Raw genomic sequence first — 19,167 nt, 5'->3', positions numbered from 1 at the left:
TTAATTCTCTTGACTTTTAAGTTTTTTATGCTATGTATTAATGTTTTTACTTTCAACAAAAATTAATATTAAGGGTAAAATAAAAAAAGGTAATTAATTATACTTTGATTTTCTAAAATGATAGTAATTATTTTGGACCAAATATATTTAATAACCAAGGTCACTAATATGGACCGGAAGGAGTATATTTAATCTTTAATTAAATAGAAAGTGTGATTTTACTCCAAGTTAAAAGAGAAAATGGATTGTTTACTTCTTAAAAAGGAAAAATAACTACCTCGTATAAATTGTATACGAGGTATAGTTAAATAAAACTTTCCGTCGTTTTCCATTAACAGAGTAAAACTCCTCAATTTCTCCTCCATTTTTACTCCCAAATCTCAAACTCCAATCGACAATTTCCCCTCAATTTCGAAAAAAAAAATGATTTTTAAAAAAATGAAAATAGTTTTTAGAAATTAGAGTTGTGTTAGACATGAATACAATTTGTAGCTGTTTTTGAATTTTTGTGAGTGATTTGAAGTGAAATTTCAAAAAGTAATTTTTAGAATTTTTTAAATTTCCAAAAAATTTCGAAATTCAACTTCACTTGAAATTTACATGGCCAAATATTTGATTAAAGAATTTCAAAAAAAGTGAAATTTATTTTATGGCCAAACGAGCCTGAAAAGTCTTGCCTCTTTTTCCATTTTTATACTTTCTTCCTTTTGGTCTGCTTATGCGAAATTGTCAACAACAACCCAGTATAATCCCACTTAGTGGGGTCTGGGAAAGGTAGTGTGTACGCAGACCTTACCCCTACCCTAGGGTAGAGAGGCTGTTTCGAAATAGACCCCTGGCATCCTTCCCTCCAAGAACTTCCCACCTTGCTCTTGGGGAGACTCGAACTCACAACCTCTTGGTTGGAAGTGGAGGTTGCTTACCATTAGAGCAACCCCTCTTGTCTTAAAGTGTGCAATAAATGAACCCAAAAATGGCTAAGTCCTGATTTTTAAAACTCTCTGCCCAACTGCCTTCTTCTTCGTGAACGCAAAAACCACTTTTACAAAACAACATTCAAGACTGACATATATATAGCTACTACACTTTTAACTCCTAATTAAATGACGTAGAATTAATAACAATGAGAACGACTCAAAAGACACACATTTCTAAAGAACACATATTAGACCTTAAACACCTACGAGTCTAGGACATAACTCAAAAGACAAATGAACTTAGATACTTAATCACACTCTTAATTAACATTTAACTATACTATTTCCAACATTTTTATAACGAGAATCACAAGGCTGGTCAACAAGAAACAACCTGAGAGAGTACAACAACAACAACAACAACCACCCAGTATAATCCCACAAGTGGGGTCTGGGGAGGGTAATATGTACGCAGACACTATCCCTACCCCGAAGAGTAGAGAGGGTAATAACAACGACCAGCGACACACACACGAGGATTTAACCTCAAACCATGTTCCCTCAATATGGTTGATTACAATGATAAAAGTTCCATAACAAGTTCCAAATTGACCATATCTACAACTTGTACAAAATTAATTGAGCACCATATTGAGGTTGAAGTAGTAGTGGATGAGGAGCATGAGCATAAGATGGAGAGAGTTCAAATGCATAGGTTTTCAGAATCATAGCCATTGCCATTTTAGCCTCTAACATAGCAAAATTTTGCCCAATACATATTCTTGGACCCCAACTAAATGGAAAAAACACAAGTTTTCCTTTTGTTGCTTTGGATATTCCATCACTAAATCTCTCTGGATTGAACTCCATTGCATCATCTCCCCATATTTCAGTATCATGTTGCAACAACATTGTTGGTAACACGAGCTGTACGCCGGCTGGTAAACACAAATTCCCTAACTTTGTTTCTTTGTTTACCATTCGATTAATCACATATCCTGCTGGATACAACCTTAAGACCTCGTTTAAGATCATAGTTACCTATAAAAAGACAGATCAAACTAGTGAATATTGCCCTCAAAATATATGGCTTTTAGAAGATGAGAATAAGTTCAAAATTTAGGTGAAGCATTCAATGGTGTCGTCTAGTGGTACATGACGTGGGTGAAAACTATGAAAGATCAGGGGTGTGTTTGCTCTGTAGGAAAATATAAGTCATTTTCTGTCAATCAAACACCAAAAAAATATTTTCCTGGAAAAATATCTTTCATTAAAAGAGGGAAAATAGCTCTCTTGGCTTATGTTTTTTCGATCGTCCCTTTGAAACATTTTCTAAACCTTAGAGAATGTTGGATAGTGAGACAAAGTTTCTTCTGAAAAATATTTTCTATAAAGCAAACACGCCCCAGGGTTCAAATTAAATCTCAAAAGGAGATAAACAATTCTAGGTGATTTCTATTTGTCTAAGCTTTAGTGATAATGTTTTTCGGTACCTATGCTGGTATAAAAAACTTATTTGTACCCGTTGTTTACACTAAAACTATACCAATTTACCATGTGTTTTAAGAACTATATATGGTTTAGTGATAAAAATGCATGTGAAGACATATGTCATGTATTTATTGGGTTGGTATAAATGGTAGGTACAAGTAAGTTCTTATTCGATCGAAGTGTGCACAAACAGACCCGAACATCACCATTATTAAAAAGAAAAAGTTCAAAATAATTGAATATGTAGACAATACTTACTATTTTTAGCTGATTCAACTTGTCATAGTCAACTTCCCTACTCCCAAACACTTGCAAAACCTCTTCTCTAGCTTTATCTTGCCAATTAGGATATTTGCACAACAAAATCATAGTCCATACAAGTAAAGATGAAGTAGTCTCTTGCCCAGCAAAATAGAAGAGTTTACACTCTTCAATCACCTCATCAATACTCATACCAAATTTCTTGTTGTTTCCATGTTGTTGGATTTCTTTTAAATTGGATGCCAATAATATTCCCAATAAATCATCAGGTGCTTCTCCATTTTCAATCATACTCATCCTTTTCTTAATAATTCCAAATACCAGTGCTCGTACTTCATTAAATATTTGCTTCATCCTTTTGTTCCTTTTCGTTGGCAAAAACCTGCAGTTCAAGTGATTTAATATGAAGTTGCAAACAAGAAAATTAAATGTTCTAGTGATGATTTTGTTAGAACATTGATAATATTACTGTTAGATAATCAATAAGAAACTTGATAGGCTTAGAAACGCGTAAACGCGCTTCTTTCTTAAAGATACTTGAAGTCTCATCCAAGAGCAAACGGAAGAATGATAACCACAACCACATCATTGATCTCTAGAGTTTAACTAAGTCACTCAACGTTGTATTCAAGAATGTTTTTTTTTTCTACTCTTGAATTTAGGGTGAATCACCTTCTGACCAATGTCTCTCTGAAATATTTTTCCATTGGAAATTGTTTAAAGGTAGCTCGGTGCACTAGGCATCCCGTGTTCATGCAGGGTTCGGGGAAAGACCACACAAAAGATGTGATGTAGACAGCCTACTCTAATGCAAACATTAGTGACTACTTTTACGGCTCGAACCAGTGACCTTATATGTCACATAGAGACAACTTTAGCATTGCTCCAAGGCTCCCCTTCAATTGAAAACAAAATTGTTTAACATTTCCAAAAACTTCAACTGTACTTATAGGCTCAAAATTGTAAAAAACTTAAACATCTTTAAATAAAGTTCATGAATAAATTAGTTAATTTGTGATATATCAAAAGGTATTTGTTAAAACCAAAATAAATTTAGAATGTCAATTCAAGATTCATAAATCACCGGATTGGCAATACTTTTTCAAGATTATTGGAACATTATCTAACATATTTAATTTATAATCCAAAGAAGTTAATAACTCTACCTCCATCCTGGAATATATATTGTGCGTGAAACTTCTAGAATTAGTGAAAGTTGTTCTTTTTGAAGGTCAAAAATCTTTCTTCCTTCTTCATAACTACTTCCAAACGCAGTTCTTGAAATGGCATCACTTGTCAAAGTTTGTAAATATGGCCACACATCTATCTCTGTTCCGTTTGGTGAAACAACTTTCTCCAATTTGCTCAACATCTCACTAGCAGTAAATTGGAATGCAGGTAGCATATGCTGCACATTAATAAGAATCCAATCTTAAGTTTGCCAAAAATAAGATAATAAGAGTTTAATATCTATAAACTGGTTGTGTAAAAGATCTTTTAAGCTATCAGGTCACCTAAAAGATAACTAAAGGTAATCCGTCCATTAAAATGGACTATTTACCTAATAAGACAGGCATAACATGCTGCAACATTATAGAGTACACTGATAAACTTTTACACTATCAGCTCGCCTACAAGATAACTACACGTAACCATCCATCAAAAGTGGATGAATGACCTGGAAAATAAGGTGGATATAACATGTTACAATATTGAAATGCAGGTAGCATATGCTGCATATTAAAAAGAATCCAACCTCAAGTTTGCCAAACATAAACAATAAGAGTTTAAGGATCTAGATTCTTCTATCCCAGTCAATAGCTAAGAATCACTATCTTCTCTTCTTTCCTTTAGCTGAATCTTTCTATCTTATCAAATCTAAAGAGAGCGTGCGTCCGTGCAATTTTTTTTGGCAACTTGAGTAAAATAAATCTTGTTAAAAGCAAAATGTGAATAAGCAGAAGAAAACAAACACAAATACAGAAAAGGAAATAAAGAGAAGTACATTCATGAAAATTTTGATAATGCAGACATAACATGGGACAATATGTTAAGATAACTTAAGATAAGTGTCCATTAAAAGTAGACTAATAAACTGAAAATAACGCAGACATAGCATGAGACAATATGTTAGAGTACATTAATGAATTTTTACACTATCAGATCATTTAAAAGATAACTACACGTAACCGTCCTCTATTTACTCTGATAGGCAAGAGGGGTTGCTCTAATGGTAAGCAACCCCCACTTCCAACCGAGAGGTTGTGAGTTCGAGTCTCCCCAAGAGCAAGGTGGGAAGTTCTTGGAGAGAAGGATGCCGGGGGTCTATTTGGAAACAGTCTCTCTACCCTAGGGTAGGGGTAAGGTCTGCGTACACACTACCCTCCCCAGACCCTAATAAGTGGGATTATACTGGGTTGTTGTTGTTGTTGTTGTTGTAGTTGGACACGGAGTTTAAGAACGAATAAAAGACTTTTGAAACTTATGATCCTAAATATATCATAACATTCGTGTAACTATAAAAGCTTTTCAAAAAGGGTAAAGATAACAAAGTTTTTCATAGTAAAACCTTCAACTTGTCAAGGTGAAAAGCAGGATTGAGAAGCCTTCTATGTGTAGCCCATTTATCTGTTTCATAGCCTGCAATTCCAGTTGCTGCCAACTTTGTGAGTGGATTGCCAAGCGGCTTCTGATAAACGAAATTCTTCGTTAGCACCTCCTTTACAAGTTCCGGGTCTGTGATCAGGACTGCTGGTCTTGGCCCAAACCACACAATACAATTCTTACCTGCAAAGTGAAACCATTGTCAAACAGTCGTTCACCCAATTACTTAAACTAAAAATAGCTAATATATGTATAATTATATATAATTTATATATACCGGTTAGAAAAAGTAACAGTAAATCTACCAGGCTATTTGTGTAAACATCCCTTTTTATGAAACGTGATAAATGAGTTGTTACAACAGGCAGGAACGTATGCAGGAATTTTTGTTAGCAGTATCGTAATTTATAGAAGAACGGAAATAAATAAATAAAATTATCATATTTCTAGAAAAAAAATAGCCTTAGTCGATTGGTTTCGTGGAGTCTTAAGTTAGAAAAGTTCCTGAGTTAATTCTGCGTAATCACAATTTTTAACCACAGAGACTCTCTCAATATTAGCCAAAAAATATATGCTAGTTGAGGTTTGAACCTCTGACTGCTTGGAGCCTAGAGCAAAATCAAACACATAACCAACACACCAGGAGACAATCTATGTCGAGTGGTGTCATTTTTTTCCATTTATTGGTTTTCTAATAGTATTAACACATATAGTTAGTAAAACTTTCCTGACAAAGCAGTGTTGCGTGACACCGCTTCCTTATAAGTATGTCCGCCCCTAACAATAGGTAAAACAACACTAATTTTATACAAGGACAATATAAAAGATTTATATGCTATCGGATCACCTAAAATATAACTACAGCTAACTAATCATAATAACTTACTTGAAAAAAAATAAGACAAACAACCTATTGCAACAAGTTAAAATACAGTAATCGCGCCCAGTGCATAAAGTATCCCACATTCACTTAGGGTTTGATAATCGCGCCCTTAGGGGTGTGATGTCGACAGTCTACCCTAATGCAAATATTAGCGGTTGCTTTCATTGTTCACCCCATGACCTATAGGTCATACGGAGATAATTTTACCGTTGCTCCAAAATTCCCCTTCCAATAAGTTAAAATACACTGATAGAATCAACAAAATTACAAATATCACTATGTAGTGATACGGAGATAATTTTACCGTTGCTCTAAAATTCCCCTTCCAATAAGTTAAAATACACTGATAGAATCAACAAAATTACAAATATCACTATGTAGTGATACGGAAATAATTTTACCGTTGCTCCAAAATTCCCCTTCCAATAAGTTAAAATACACTGATAGAATCAACAAAATTACAACTATCACGGTATAGTTATACGGAGATAATTTTACCGTTGCTCCCAAAGTCTCTCTTCCAACAAGTTAAAAAGACACAACAACAACAAAAACAACAACAACCCAGTATAATCTCACTTAGTGGGGTCTGGGGAGGGTAGTGTGTACGCAGACCTTACCCCTAACCTAGGGTAGAGAGACTGTTTCCAAATAGACCCCCAGCATCCTTCCCTCCAAGAACTTCCCACCTTGCTCTTGGGGAGACTCGAACTCACAACCTCTCGGTTGGAAGTGGGGGTTGCTCACCCTCTTGTCAAGTTAAAAAGACACTGATAGAATTAAAAAAAAAAGAATTACAGCTATCACTATGTACAAAATAATTGAAGTTATAAAGTCTTACCATAATTGGTGATGGTTTTGTGGATGAATGGCATAACTCTAGGCCAAATCATGTCATGAGAGAAATTGATTGGCTTAGACATAGCTTCTTCACCCATTTTCTTCATCTCTTTCATATCCCCAAACAAGAATTTGTAAGAGTTTCCTTTGAAACCCTGCTGTCTGAGGTATTTCTCCAATTCTTTTGGTTTTAACCACACATAATTCAAGATTTTCCATGCCCATCTTAGTACAAAGATAATTGCAAATGAAGAAATTGCAATTTTTAAGCTGTAATATGGTATCTCCATATTGAAGGCCTTCTCCCACACTCACAAGCACACTGCTCTGGTTTTTTTTTATTATAATTAACATAATACTATTATATATTATTACTAAATATTTGATGAGAAAGAAAGGCAAGAAATTAGAAAGTGAAATGTTAAAGCCTTGGCAACCACGAAAATTTTAGGCCTTGGTGACCAAGATATTACTAGTCAACCAAAATCAATACACGTCTCTGAAAGTGAAGAAAATAATCCACACGTCGTGTTCTCTATTTCTCTAGATTTCTCGTCTGGACTATGTGACTATTCTCCTCTTATCTACGTTAAAATAGCACGGGTATTTTGCTATAACATGGACCGATCCGATATAATATACCGGAGATCGGTGCATCTGTATATAAATTTTCAGTATATTATGTTGGAACTCCAACACGCGGAAAGTTCGAGCATAATATACTGGACCATTCAGAAGGTCACTTCTCCTTTGGCAAGGACCATAGCAAATTTCTGAGCCGAACCTAGATATTTATCCTCCCGACATGTTGAAATCGAATCTGTTTGTATTCATTAAAGATCCCAACGATCTCCTCTAATCCAACACACTACTCTGGTGACATGACACATCCGTACAGGCCTAAAACACCACTTGCATAGTACGCGCACCAATAAGCAACGATCCGAACATACTCAAATCATGAAAATGACCTAATTGAAAGAGTTGTACCTCAAGCTCACCAGTACCGCCATAACACAAGGCCGAGAACCCGTCTCGCATTGTAGGAACATAACACACAAATCTAACCCGCAAGGTCATACCTCCACACAACTTCGCTGTGATGCGCGATCCTATCCAACACTGTTCCACATGAAACACCTCAAGTCATTATGCTCGAAATCGAGAACCACGCATAATTTTATGTCTGGAACCAAAGCAATCATTACACCCACGGTGAAACAAATAACATACACCACGCACACCCGATAGGACATAACCAATACGCCGTTCACCGAGCAACACTAAATTACTCTTCCCGCTCGACTTCCACTATGAAACACTAATAGAACTGCACCATATGTGCCTATAACCAACAAATCATAACGCCTCGCAACACAAAAAGGTAACTCATAGGTCTCCCCAGATTACTAATACGCTCAATAACAGACGAATCATGCTGGAACTCCATTATAATATACTAGAGTTCCAATATACTTATGGTGGAACTCCAGTATATTATATTGGAGTATTTTTCGGATTTTGAACAGTGTTTTTGTTCAAATTTATCTTTACATGAAAAGTGGCTAAATTTCGATTACTTTTGAAACTGTGGCTATTTCTGAATGACCACTTGTAAATCTGGCTATTTTTAAATTTCTCCCCTTATCTACTAGTTACTGATAGCTCGTGCTGAGCACGGGGCCAATTACTCTATGCTAAATTTTGGGGTGTAGCTTTAATTTTCTTTTCTTTTTCTTCTTATTTATAAAAAAAGAGACTTTTTGTTGTGCGATTACTGCAAATGAGTAATTATAATTTGCAACACAACTTTTATCTATCGGTTATTTATTTCTGATTTCATGAGAAAATCTTCGTAATTATCTCAAGCTAGATACCGGTCTCATAGAATAAGTAAGCTGATCATCTATTTATTTTATGCATTTAGACTTTAGACTACTTTAACAAAGGGTATATACAAATTTGAAACTTTCTTACACCGCTAGTCCTTAAAAATATTTATAGTAACATAATATATGATTCACCTTTAGAATAATTTCTTCTTCGGTCGAGAAAGAACAAGTTTGAATAAATTATATTTGATCAAAATTAATTTTCTACAAAGATTAAATTTTTAGCAAGCATTTAAATCAGAACCAATTCATAAATTTGGCTGCCCAACGGACATTATAAAGTGGGTTCGTTGCAATTATATATTACTCTAACAATTGAAAAATTAATTCAAATAGTCGACCATCCAACTGCGTAAACTAAAAATAGCCGGTGAAGATATAATATATACATAATTTATGTTTTATATGTGTATAATTATGTAATATCGATGTATAAACTATGCATATGGCTAGAAAAAAGTAAACAATAAATATGACAAACTATTTGTATAAAAGGATTTTTTCCTATCTATACCATATATGAAACTTTATTACTAAAAATGTGCATATTTCCATTATTACTCGCCATGTTTATATTTTTCCTACAAAATTTATACCATTTATTAAATACTCAATATTAAGAGCTGATTCCTTCCAAATTAGGAGCCTACAAATCTGGGATAAAAATTTGAATAGTTTATTCCTTCCAAATTAGGCGCCTAAAAATTTGGGACTAAATATTTTTTCATATTCACATTAGATTTGTTTCCTCCTTTTTCTGCAGGCTTCTCTTTCCTCATTTTTCACGTATTTCTGTTTCTCTAAATATATACCAGTCTTCCCTTTCTAAAGCTCAGGGTTTTTTTGATTTGGTTTACCTTTTTTTTTCTTTTAGGAATGGCTGAGCATATTTAAATATGCAAGGCTCTGTTTTCGTCAACTATAGGGAGGAGCTCTTGTTCTTGACGGGAGTGAGCTGATGCGCTTGGGTCAACAAATTTTCTACAAAAAATCTACAAATAAACTACAAATCAGTTTAAGTATGTATAAAGCAATATTGTTTTAATGGTATCTACAAATTACTATATTTATACTACAATTAAACTGCAATCTATATTGAAAAAAAATATTGACTACAAAATTTTCTCCTAATCTACAAAAAATCTACAAAGAAACTACAAATCAGTTTATGTATGTATAAAACAGTATTGTTTTGAAGGGTATCTACAAAATTACTACATTTACAAAAAATCTACAAAGAAACTACAAATCGGTTTACGTATGTATAAAGCAGTATTGTTTTGAAGGGTATCTACAAAATTACTACATTTATAGTACAATTACACTACAATCTATGTTGGAAAAAAATGTTGACTACAAAATTTTCTCTTTATCTACAAAATTTCTACAAATAACTACAAATCAATTTTTCCAGGATTGATGAAGAACAAAACAGCAGAAGATGGGCCACCGGAGTTGCTCTTTATTCATGGTGGCCATACAAGTGAAATTTCTGATTTCTCATGGAACTCATGTGAAGACTGGGTCGTCGCTAGTGTTGCTGAAGACAATATACTACAAATCTGGCAGATGAAGATGATATACTCAATGGGTCTCATCTCTGTATTTTTTGAGAAGATGAAGGAATGGAGAAGAGAAAGAAATGGGAGGGGGAAAACGAATATGGTCAGATCTTAGGAATTAAGGGGAGAGAGAAACGTGGGATATATGGATACCTTTAATTAAGGAGTAAAAACTGCTCATTAATTAGACCCTTAATTAAGTATGGTATAGGATTGGTAATTTGGTATACGGGTTTGTAATTAAATCAAACCTTAAACATTGAGGGTAATAAGGTTTCATATATGGTATAGGTAGGTAAAAATAATCGCAACAATTTTACCTTAGTATAAAAGTGGGTGTACGTGTAACTATAATTTTTTCATAATACTATCACTTTTATGTCCTTTTTGGGTGTTCAAATAAATCCCTAGAATACGTTAAATTAAATTTAATAGACTGTACAGGCATTGGTAATGTTGTAACTTGTAATGGAAAAATCTAGGACAAAAAGAGATTCACTATCAGTAGCATTCCATGAATTTTCAGAAAAAGCTCAGTAACCTAATTTATGTAAACACGTGAGGTAATGTTAGGTAATAAATTAAGATATTATTGTTCTCCTAAGCAAGTGAAAATTACTAAAATTCAGTAAAGATTATTTGTAATCCTGCGAGTTCATGAATATTATTTGTAATTCCACATATAAAGATTTTTGTTAGCAGTGATGTACAAATTATTCTTTATTATTTACAACTAATAATGGTCATATATTTAACCCCTCATGGGTATCCTGCTGAGATATGTACTAATTTAAAATATGGCAAAATACATAAGTACCCACCTAACCTATGGCCCAAATTCCCCTTACACACTTTCTGTGGACGATAATAATATTACACACGCAACATTTCTAAAGTGTAGCTAATACACACCACTTTTTTTCTTGACCAGCTTTTCAAAATATGTGTGAGGTCACGCGCCAATAAGGTCGTGACACGTGTCCTAACTCAAGAAAAAAAAGAAAATACTAAATTTACACCAATTGATAATATTTAAAAGAAAACAAACAAAAAAGAAACAATGCCCCCCCCCCCACCCCCCCCCCCCCCCACGTTTCTCATCCTCTTCACCAAAAATTAAAATAATTTTTCATTCTTCCATTATCACCACCTTATCACTGTTGTTACCGCCATAGCTGCCACCAACGTCGTAGCTACCACCATCACCATTAATGTTCAAAACAAATCAACAAATACCACAGTCCCCCTTCTCCACACCTATTTAAAAAAAGAAACCTTTGTTTGAAAACGAGAAATCCAGCAGCAATTGAAGAGGAAAATACTTTAAATGTTTGTTATGATTCTTTTTATACACGGGAAGAAACATAATATCAAGCTGGATTATAACTTCAAATGCAAAAACCCACTTTAAATTGGCTTTAATTGTTGTAGTGAGAGTTTGCCGGAAGGTGATTTGGGGAAGAAATGTAAAATAATATTTTTTTTGTGTAAGGGGTGTAGGGGGGTGGGGGAAAGTGGGAGGATGGATCTAAGCTGGGATGACAAGGAACAAAAAAGAAAGCCAGATCTGGTTTCCCCTTTTCTAGTTTCTTTTTACTATCATATTAAGAAAAGATATAAGGAAAAAAATTATGACACGTGGCATTTAATTAAGGATCTCAATAAAATTTTAGAGGTTATACGCGCACAATGTTTTAGTTAAACACGCGCATGCCATCTGGAAAAAATGGTGTGTACTAGCTACACTTTAGAAATGTTGCGTGTATAATATTATTATCGTCAGTGTGTAAGGGGGATTTGGTCCATAGTTCAGGTGGTAACATATGTATTTTGCCTTAAAAATATTTTGGAGTGACCAATTATCTAAACCAGCACCTTCTTGCATTTCTAAGCATGTATAAGTACCTTTTTTGTTTGCTATGAGATCTATTTGGTAGCAGCTAGGGGTGTACAAAGGAAACCGACAAATCGCACCAACCCGATAATCCGAGTCAAATCGAGAAAAAAAACCCGACTATGGTTTGGTTTGATTTGGTTTGGTGTTGGAAAAAAAACCCGACCATAATTGGTTTGGTTTGGTTTTAACTAAAGAAAGTCAAACCGAAACCAAACCAACCCGACATTACATATATAGAAATTTTAGATATATTTAATATATAAATATAATTATTGTGATGTAATTTATAAATATTTCTTAAAAGATTTCATAATTTTATCTTTTGAGATATTATTTCAAGGTTGGACTTAGAACTTTTGAATGTTCCAATAAGTTTTATAGCCATTAACATTAGTAAATTAAATAATGCTAACAAAAGCCCAAACCAAAATCAAATCAATACTAATGCTAATAAAAGACATTCAATTCAATACTACGAACGAGAATGTATTGAATATCTATTTTTTGTTTTGCAATAATTCAGATACATAACCTATTTTTATTTTTTCTTTAGCGTTTAATCATGTAATTAATACTCCCTTATTAGTCTACTTATTTTAGCATGACTTAGTACTTTTAGATTATATTTATTTTATTATGGATTTTTAATTAGCAATATTTATATTACATAATTTTATTGTCTTTATTGTTGAATATTTTAGGATAATACCATGACATATCTCATATTTTGTATTATTTTATTGAAAAATACTTTATATAGTTGCATCTTACCAGGACTAAAGAAATATTTTGAGCACAATTTATATGTTTTGTTCAACAAAAATTTTATCGGAAAAAAACCCGAATAACCCGAAAACCCGAGAAAAACCGAGAGTGAAAACCCCGAGTTTTATTGGTTTGGTTTGGTTTTTATATTTAATAACCCAACACAATTGGTTTGGTTTGGTAATTGTAAAATCCAAACCAACCCGACCTATATACACCCCTAGTAGCAGCTATCAAGTATACATGTGGCAACCAAAAATGAAGCTAAAAATGAGAAAAAACAAAGCAATTACATGAACTTTTGAAACTGGAAAGACGCGTGTCCATGGATGTACCAAATAACCCCTATTTCCTAAACTACCCCTACGACCCCAACCTCCTCTCGCTAGCCGTTTCTATAATAGTATAAGTAGTAATAATATATATTTTTAATTATTATTGTAATTAAAAGTACTTTTATTCTAATTTCTAAATTGCTTTACAAAAAAGTAATTTTGGAGAGTAATAGTTTACGAATGGCCAATTTATTTGAAAAATGCTCTTTTTGTAATATTATAAGTCATTTTTGTTTGGTTAATCTTTCAAAATAAATACTTTATAGTGTCAAATTACGAAAAAGGATAGCAAAAGTTTTGTTACAATCCGTATTATTTAAAACAAAAAAAATTAAATATTTTTTATAAAGAGTTTAATTAATTTTTATTTAAATAAAATATAAAACATAAAGTACTAATATAGATTAAAATTCTTAACCAATACAAAGTAAAATATAGAAATGGCACTAGATAGCCACTATAAAGGACAGTTATTTAAGAATTAGCCAGTATATCATCACTTTTAGTTTTATTGTCCTGAAATTAACATTTTTAGTTTAATATTTCAAGATAAAATAAATAGTGGCCAATCTCTAACAAACATTCATAAAAGTGGCTAATCTCTAACAAACATTCATAAAAGTGGCTATTTATGAAATCCATTTGCTCGGCCCAATTCGATAACGACTACTCATCTCCCTCAGCCGTCCATTTTCCCGGCGAGGTTTTCCGGCGAAACCATTTCCCCGTCCATTGCTCCGCAAGTGGTAATATATTCAAATCTTAATTAAGCTTATAGTTGAAGGGTACAAATATTCAAATCGCATACCAATTTTTATTGAATTATCTGTATCCATTCAGCTCTATTTGTATTCTCACCAATTTTTTCAATTGTGCTAATAATGTTGAAGGAAAACTCTATTTCTTCTTATTCTTATGCATTGGAGATCTAAAAACAGATTAATTTGACGTGTCATTCTGTTATTAGAGTTGGAACATTTTTTTTTCCTTTTACATAGATTCTAACACTACAAATGGATGCTATAGCCATATGGGAATAATTAGATTGAGCTATGTATCCTAGGGTTCCTGAATAAAATGATCTTGAATTATGTGCAGCTCTTGACACCACAGTATCTGCATTTGATCAAGAGGAAGGTAGTTAGCTATCACCACCAAAGGGTGGTGTAGTGGTAAGTACTCTTTCAGTCTTAACAAGAGGTCTCGGGTTTGGGTATGGAGTCGCCTTTGGTAAGGAGTGTTTTACCTCCAAAGTAGGACTTTACGGCGCGAATCCTGATTAGTCGGGCCCCAAAACGCGTACCGGACACTGCTTGGGGGAGGATTATTAATAATTTGTTGCACTGTGGAACTAGTGCAATCAATAGTGGAGTATAACTAGTGATGGACTTTGCTTCTAAATTTACCAAATTAATTACTATATACATTTTAGCCTTCTGTGTGATTTGCAGATAAGGGGATACTTTCTGCATATGATTAGTAATTAATATCTATTTGGATAGACATAACGTGCTCATTTCATAGAACACAATGATCTAAGGGTGTTCACAACCATGTGTTTAGCGGTTCATAGTCAGAAGATCATTTTTGTCTGATTAAACCTTCATTAAATGAAAACTATAGTTGCTTGCCTTAATTAAGATTGAGCGTGAGTATGTCTGTTTTATTGCTCACACATCTGTTGTATCATACTGTTCAGTGTGCACAAATAGGTCTTTCTATTTTCTGTTCTTCAGCAGAAAAGGTTTAAGTAGGTCCATGCCTTAGACGAAACTTTTAGTCTTTGAAAACATGTACCCATAACACTTTCCTTTGATGATAAGTTGACAAATGATGAGGTATTAAACATGATCAACTGTTTTTCTTACACACGTCGAATCATATGATATTGGTTATGGTAATTAGGACCTTTTCAGTTTTATGTATGCTTCATATTTTCTTACTGATCACTTCTCTAATACTCATCCTTGTCCAATCTTCTTGAAATACAATATTTCAGTGGCTAACATTTATTTTTTTGAGAATGGTAACATGTTCAGTGGCTAACATTTATGATGTTATCAAGATCCTAACTTAGCAAAATTAGGCATCATCTTAACTTGGGAACTAATGTTAACTAAGTAGAGAAGGTTTATATAGAATCCAAGCTCCACCTCTCCCTCAATATCTATTTCATTGTAGATACATTGTTGTGAGAGATTTTATTGTCCATATCCTATTTGTTTCCCGTAGACCCTTACTTTCCTTTTATTATCCTTTCGGTTGCTCAGTGTCAATCTCTTTATTCACCACCGCTCTCCTATTAATTGTTGTCGGTTTCTCCAACTTCCACCCTCCTTTTGTTCACCACTCTTCCTCTTTTTCTTCAGCGCGACAGTTGTCATCTTCGATGTATCCATGTTTATCTTTGTTTCGGTGGTGTCTCTGATAGTCCTCATGTTTTTCCCAGATTTGAAAGTTTGTTCTCTGTCGCTCTCTCACTTATGACCTTGCCTAATTGGTAGAGTTGTAAGTGCTTCATTTACTGGTGCTAAATTTCCCTGTTCCTTTGATCTTGTAAAAGTTGTTCAAATCCGCTAGGCATCTGGCCAATCTTTTGGCTCTTCTTTTGCCGTTACTATCTTAATAAGCACGATGATCTCTGCTGATCCACCTGGTGATGAAATAACAAACATTTTGTCAAGACTTCCAGTCAAAGCTCTCATGCAATTCAGGTGTGTTTGCAAATCTTGGTTTAATCTTATTAGAGATCCTCATTTTGTTAAGATGCATATGAATCAGCATTCATCATATAAGAAAAGCTACTTGATAAGTAAAGATATCTTAGATGTTGGGGAAAAAGAATGTTGCACTTTGTACTGTGATGAAACATTTGCCGAGCACAAGAACCCGGAATTTCCTTTGTGGGAATCGACTAAAAGTTTTGAAGTCTTTGGCTGTTGCAATGGTGTTCTCTTTCTTCTTTACCCTATAACTCCTAGATCTGATTGCAACATGTATTTTTGGAATCCAGCCACAAAAATAGTCAAGAATCTTAGCAGTTCTACTGTTCAGCTTCCTGACATTCCTGTTCATGTGGTGTTTGGGTTTGGTTACATTCCTAAATTGGATGAATATAAGGTGGTAAGGATTTTGTATTCTGAGCAAATGAATCTAACAGACCCCCCAAAACTTCCGCCTATTGTTGAAGTTTACTCATTGAAAACAGATTCTTGGACAAAGATTGAAATTGATCTTTCATACTTTATTACAAGCCATATGGCAAAGGCATTTCTAGATGGATCGATATATTGGGTTGCAAGAAAGGTTAATGAAACTGTATATGATGACTTTATTGTATCTTTCGATATGGCTGGCCACGTTTTTGAAGAAATAAAGCTGCCAAAGTCTTACCTCGACGATGGTGCATTAACTGGATCGTTAGCAGTATTTCGTGATTCACTTTACCTATTTGTCCATTGCCCTGAATCACTAGATTGGTGGCATATTTGGATGATGAAAGAAGATTGTTCTTTAAAAGTTTGGTGCCATCAGTTTAAAATTGATTGCTCATTCAAAATCTGTTGGCCCCTATGTTTTATGAAGAATGGAGAGGTTATATTCGAATCCATTGAGGGGGACTTTTCTATTTATGACCCTATAAACCAACAATTTCAAGATCTTCACTTCCAAGGGAATCCTGAGATGATAGAACTATTTGCATACAAGGAGAGCTTGGTTTTACTTGATTTAGTAACTAAATCTTGGCCTAGCAAATTTCACGACAATGGGAACGAAAAAGTTTGAGAGCCAAACTCTGAGGCAAAAAAGCTTCACAGGTAATGACTATTGACTAATGAGCCAGTGAAGTCCATGTGAAATCTTTGACTGATTTTCTTCTTGTTTCTGAAGGTTTAGCTGTTCATTAGCTTTCTGCATAAAGTTTAAATTTGGATTGTTAATATTAGTCACCTCTATGTTGCATGTATAACTTTGTGAGGAAAATGAAAGACATGGTAATTGTACGATTGTGTGTTACATGAGCTCTTTTACTGCCAGTTTTTTATTACAATGAATCCATGCAACATATAATCTTCTTTGTGATGAACACAGATTTGAGAGTTGGCTATCGATCCTAAGTAATGGGGCTCTCAACAATATTGCATTGCTCAATTCGAAGAATGCATTTTGGAATGTTATTTGTATAGCTTGAAAACAATTGGTCTTGGCTTATGTCCTGCTAATGCACATCTTCTACATTCTTTGCTCTCTGGTGGACCAGCCATTGCTGTTTCGATCCGTTTTCTATACCCTAAGATGTCTTACTCTAGTGATCCTGTTCTGTTATTGCACTTGTAAAAGGTACAAAATTTAAAGATCTTCTTGGTTCTTCATGCAGGTTGACAGCAATAACAACAACAACAGCCCAGTGTAATCGTATAACGGTAGCCTTGGAACAACGGTAAAGTTGTCTCCTTGTGACCTATAGGCAGAGACGGATTTACGTGGAGGGGGTGGGGTACATGCACCCATGCTCCCCTCCCTAGGCTATGCATAAAATACTAATTTTTTCAATTATGTGGTCAAATATATTTGTGGCCACCCATGTTCAAGTGATTGGTTTAGTGCATTGGTGACCAAACCATTTTTTTTGATTAATTCCTTTTATAAGTAATTACAATAAATGAATTCCCAATTTCCCACATTTCAATTAACAACATATCCCTATGCCCTTTCTTTCTTTTCAATGAACAAACAAATACAATTTTTTTTTACTTTTTTTAAAAATAATTCTCTTTTGCCTAGTCTTTTTTATTTTCTTCTCCTAATCATTCTTTTGAGTACAAACACTTTGAAATCCCTAAAAGTAAAGTACTCATGACTAGTCTCTCTCGGTTCTGAAGCTCTCAGTGGATTTGCAGGAAAACCCTGCTCAATATTAAGCGTCGCTTTTAAAAACTTTTTTGAGTGATTTTTTAATTTGCTATATAGAGCGTCAGATATTTAATTTGACTACGTACTGTTTTTTTCACTTTTGAAGCTGCTCTCTCTCTCTCTTAAAGAGGAAACTAATATCATCCTCTGCCTCTGCAGAAAAGCTGAAGAAAGAGCAGTATTTAAAGAATGGACTTGCACTGCTAAAGAACGGACCCTTTGATAAAATACTAGTAATTCTTAAAAAAGAAATAAGAATTTTAACTAAATTATTCTTAATTAAAATTTGCGTATTATTAACTTTGACTGATTGATATATGTAAATAAGGACAAATTTTAAAAAGTAAAGTTAATTCATTTTAATTATGTAAAAGAACACTTATTTTGAACAAAAATAAAAAAACCAAAAGACCAAAGGATTACTTATTATGAATTGGAGGGAGTATGATGTAATAATACTAGGTGAAGTACATGCTACTCTCCAAATAATGACTCACAAAGGTCTATTTTTTTGTTGTTGTGGGTAATGGTAAAACAAAGAATATTTTCAAAAATTATTTTCCATGATCAAATACTTCAAAACAAAAATGTTTCTATCAAAAGTAAATAGATCTTACAAATTTATGTGCAAATATCCTACGATTTACTAATATTATTAATAGTCTATAATATTTATTTTTCCAAAAATGAATATTGGAAAATATTATTTCTAGCAAATATTTTTTCATAAAAAAATGACTTTAGTCATACCATACCTATTATGAAAAAAAAATCAATTTCCTCATATTATCAAAAAGTCACCTAAA

General features: G+C 33.6%; 2 protein-coding genes across 4 annotated transcripts; one reads left to right on the top strand and one right to left on the bottom strand.

The window, feature by feature from the left end:
- Positions 1-1,440: 1,440 nt before the first annotated feature.
- LOC107800074 (cytochrome P450 CYP72A219-like) lies at positions 1,441-7,318 on the bottom strand. The gene is given in 5 exon segments (NM_001325682.1): positions 1,441-1,958; positions 2,667-3,051; positions 3,836-4,077; positions 5,239-5,456; positions 6,998-7,318. Coding segments are annotated over 5 exon segments (1,557 nt in total). The 5' UTR covers positions 7,287-7,318; the 3' UTR covers positions 1,441-1,535.
- Positions 7,319-14,032: 6,714 nt separating this feature from the next.
- Positions 14,033-18,122, top strand: LOC107827036 (F-box/kelch-repeat protein At3g23880-like). 3 transcript variants are annotated; one of them, XM_016654092.2, is made up of 3 exons: positions 14,053-14,193; positions 14,546-17,265; positions 17,826-18,122. In XM_016654092.2, exon 2 carries the CDS (start codon positions 16,082-16,084, stop codon positions 17,231-17,233), a length of 1,152 nt encoding a protein of 383 aa, XP_016509578.2. In that variant the 5' UTR covers positions 14,053-14,193; positions 14,546-16,081; the 3' UTR covers positions 17,234-17,265; positions 17,826-18,122. The 3 variants fall into 3 exon arrangements, with proteins under 3 accessions (XP_075073687.1, XP_016509577.2, XP_016509578.2); XM_075217586.1 differs by having other exon boundaries at positions 14,033-17,265; XM_016654091.2 differs by lacking the exon at positions 17,826-18,122 and adding an exon at positions 17,540-17,668 and having other exon boundaries at positions 14,039-17,265.
- The last annotated feature ends 1,045 nt before the right edge of the window (positions 18,123-19,167 follow it).

Source organism: Nicotiana tabacum, chromosome 1 (assembly GCF_000715075.1).
Source record: "Nicotiana tabacum cultivar K326 chromosome 1, ASM71507v2, whole genome shotgun sequence".
In the NCBI taxonomy this organism is placed as follows: domain Eukaryota; kingdom Viridiplantae; phylum Streptophyta; class Magnoliopsida; order Solanales; family Solanaceae; genus Nicotiana; species Nicotiana tabacum.
The sequence above is the reverse complement of the archived record's forward strand: the minus strand, read 5'-3'. Positions and strand labels throughout refer to the sequence as shown.

Coding starts and splice junctions, on each gene's coding strand:
- LOC107827036 (XM_075217586.1), top strand. CDS start 16,082: ATGATCTCTGCTGATCCACCTGGTGATGAAATAACAAACATTTTGTCA.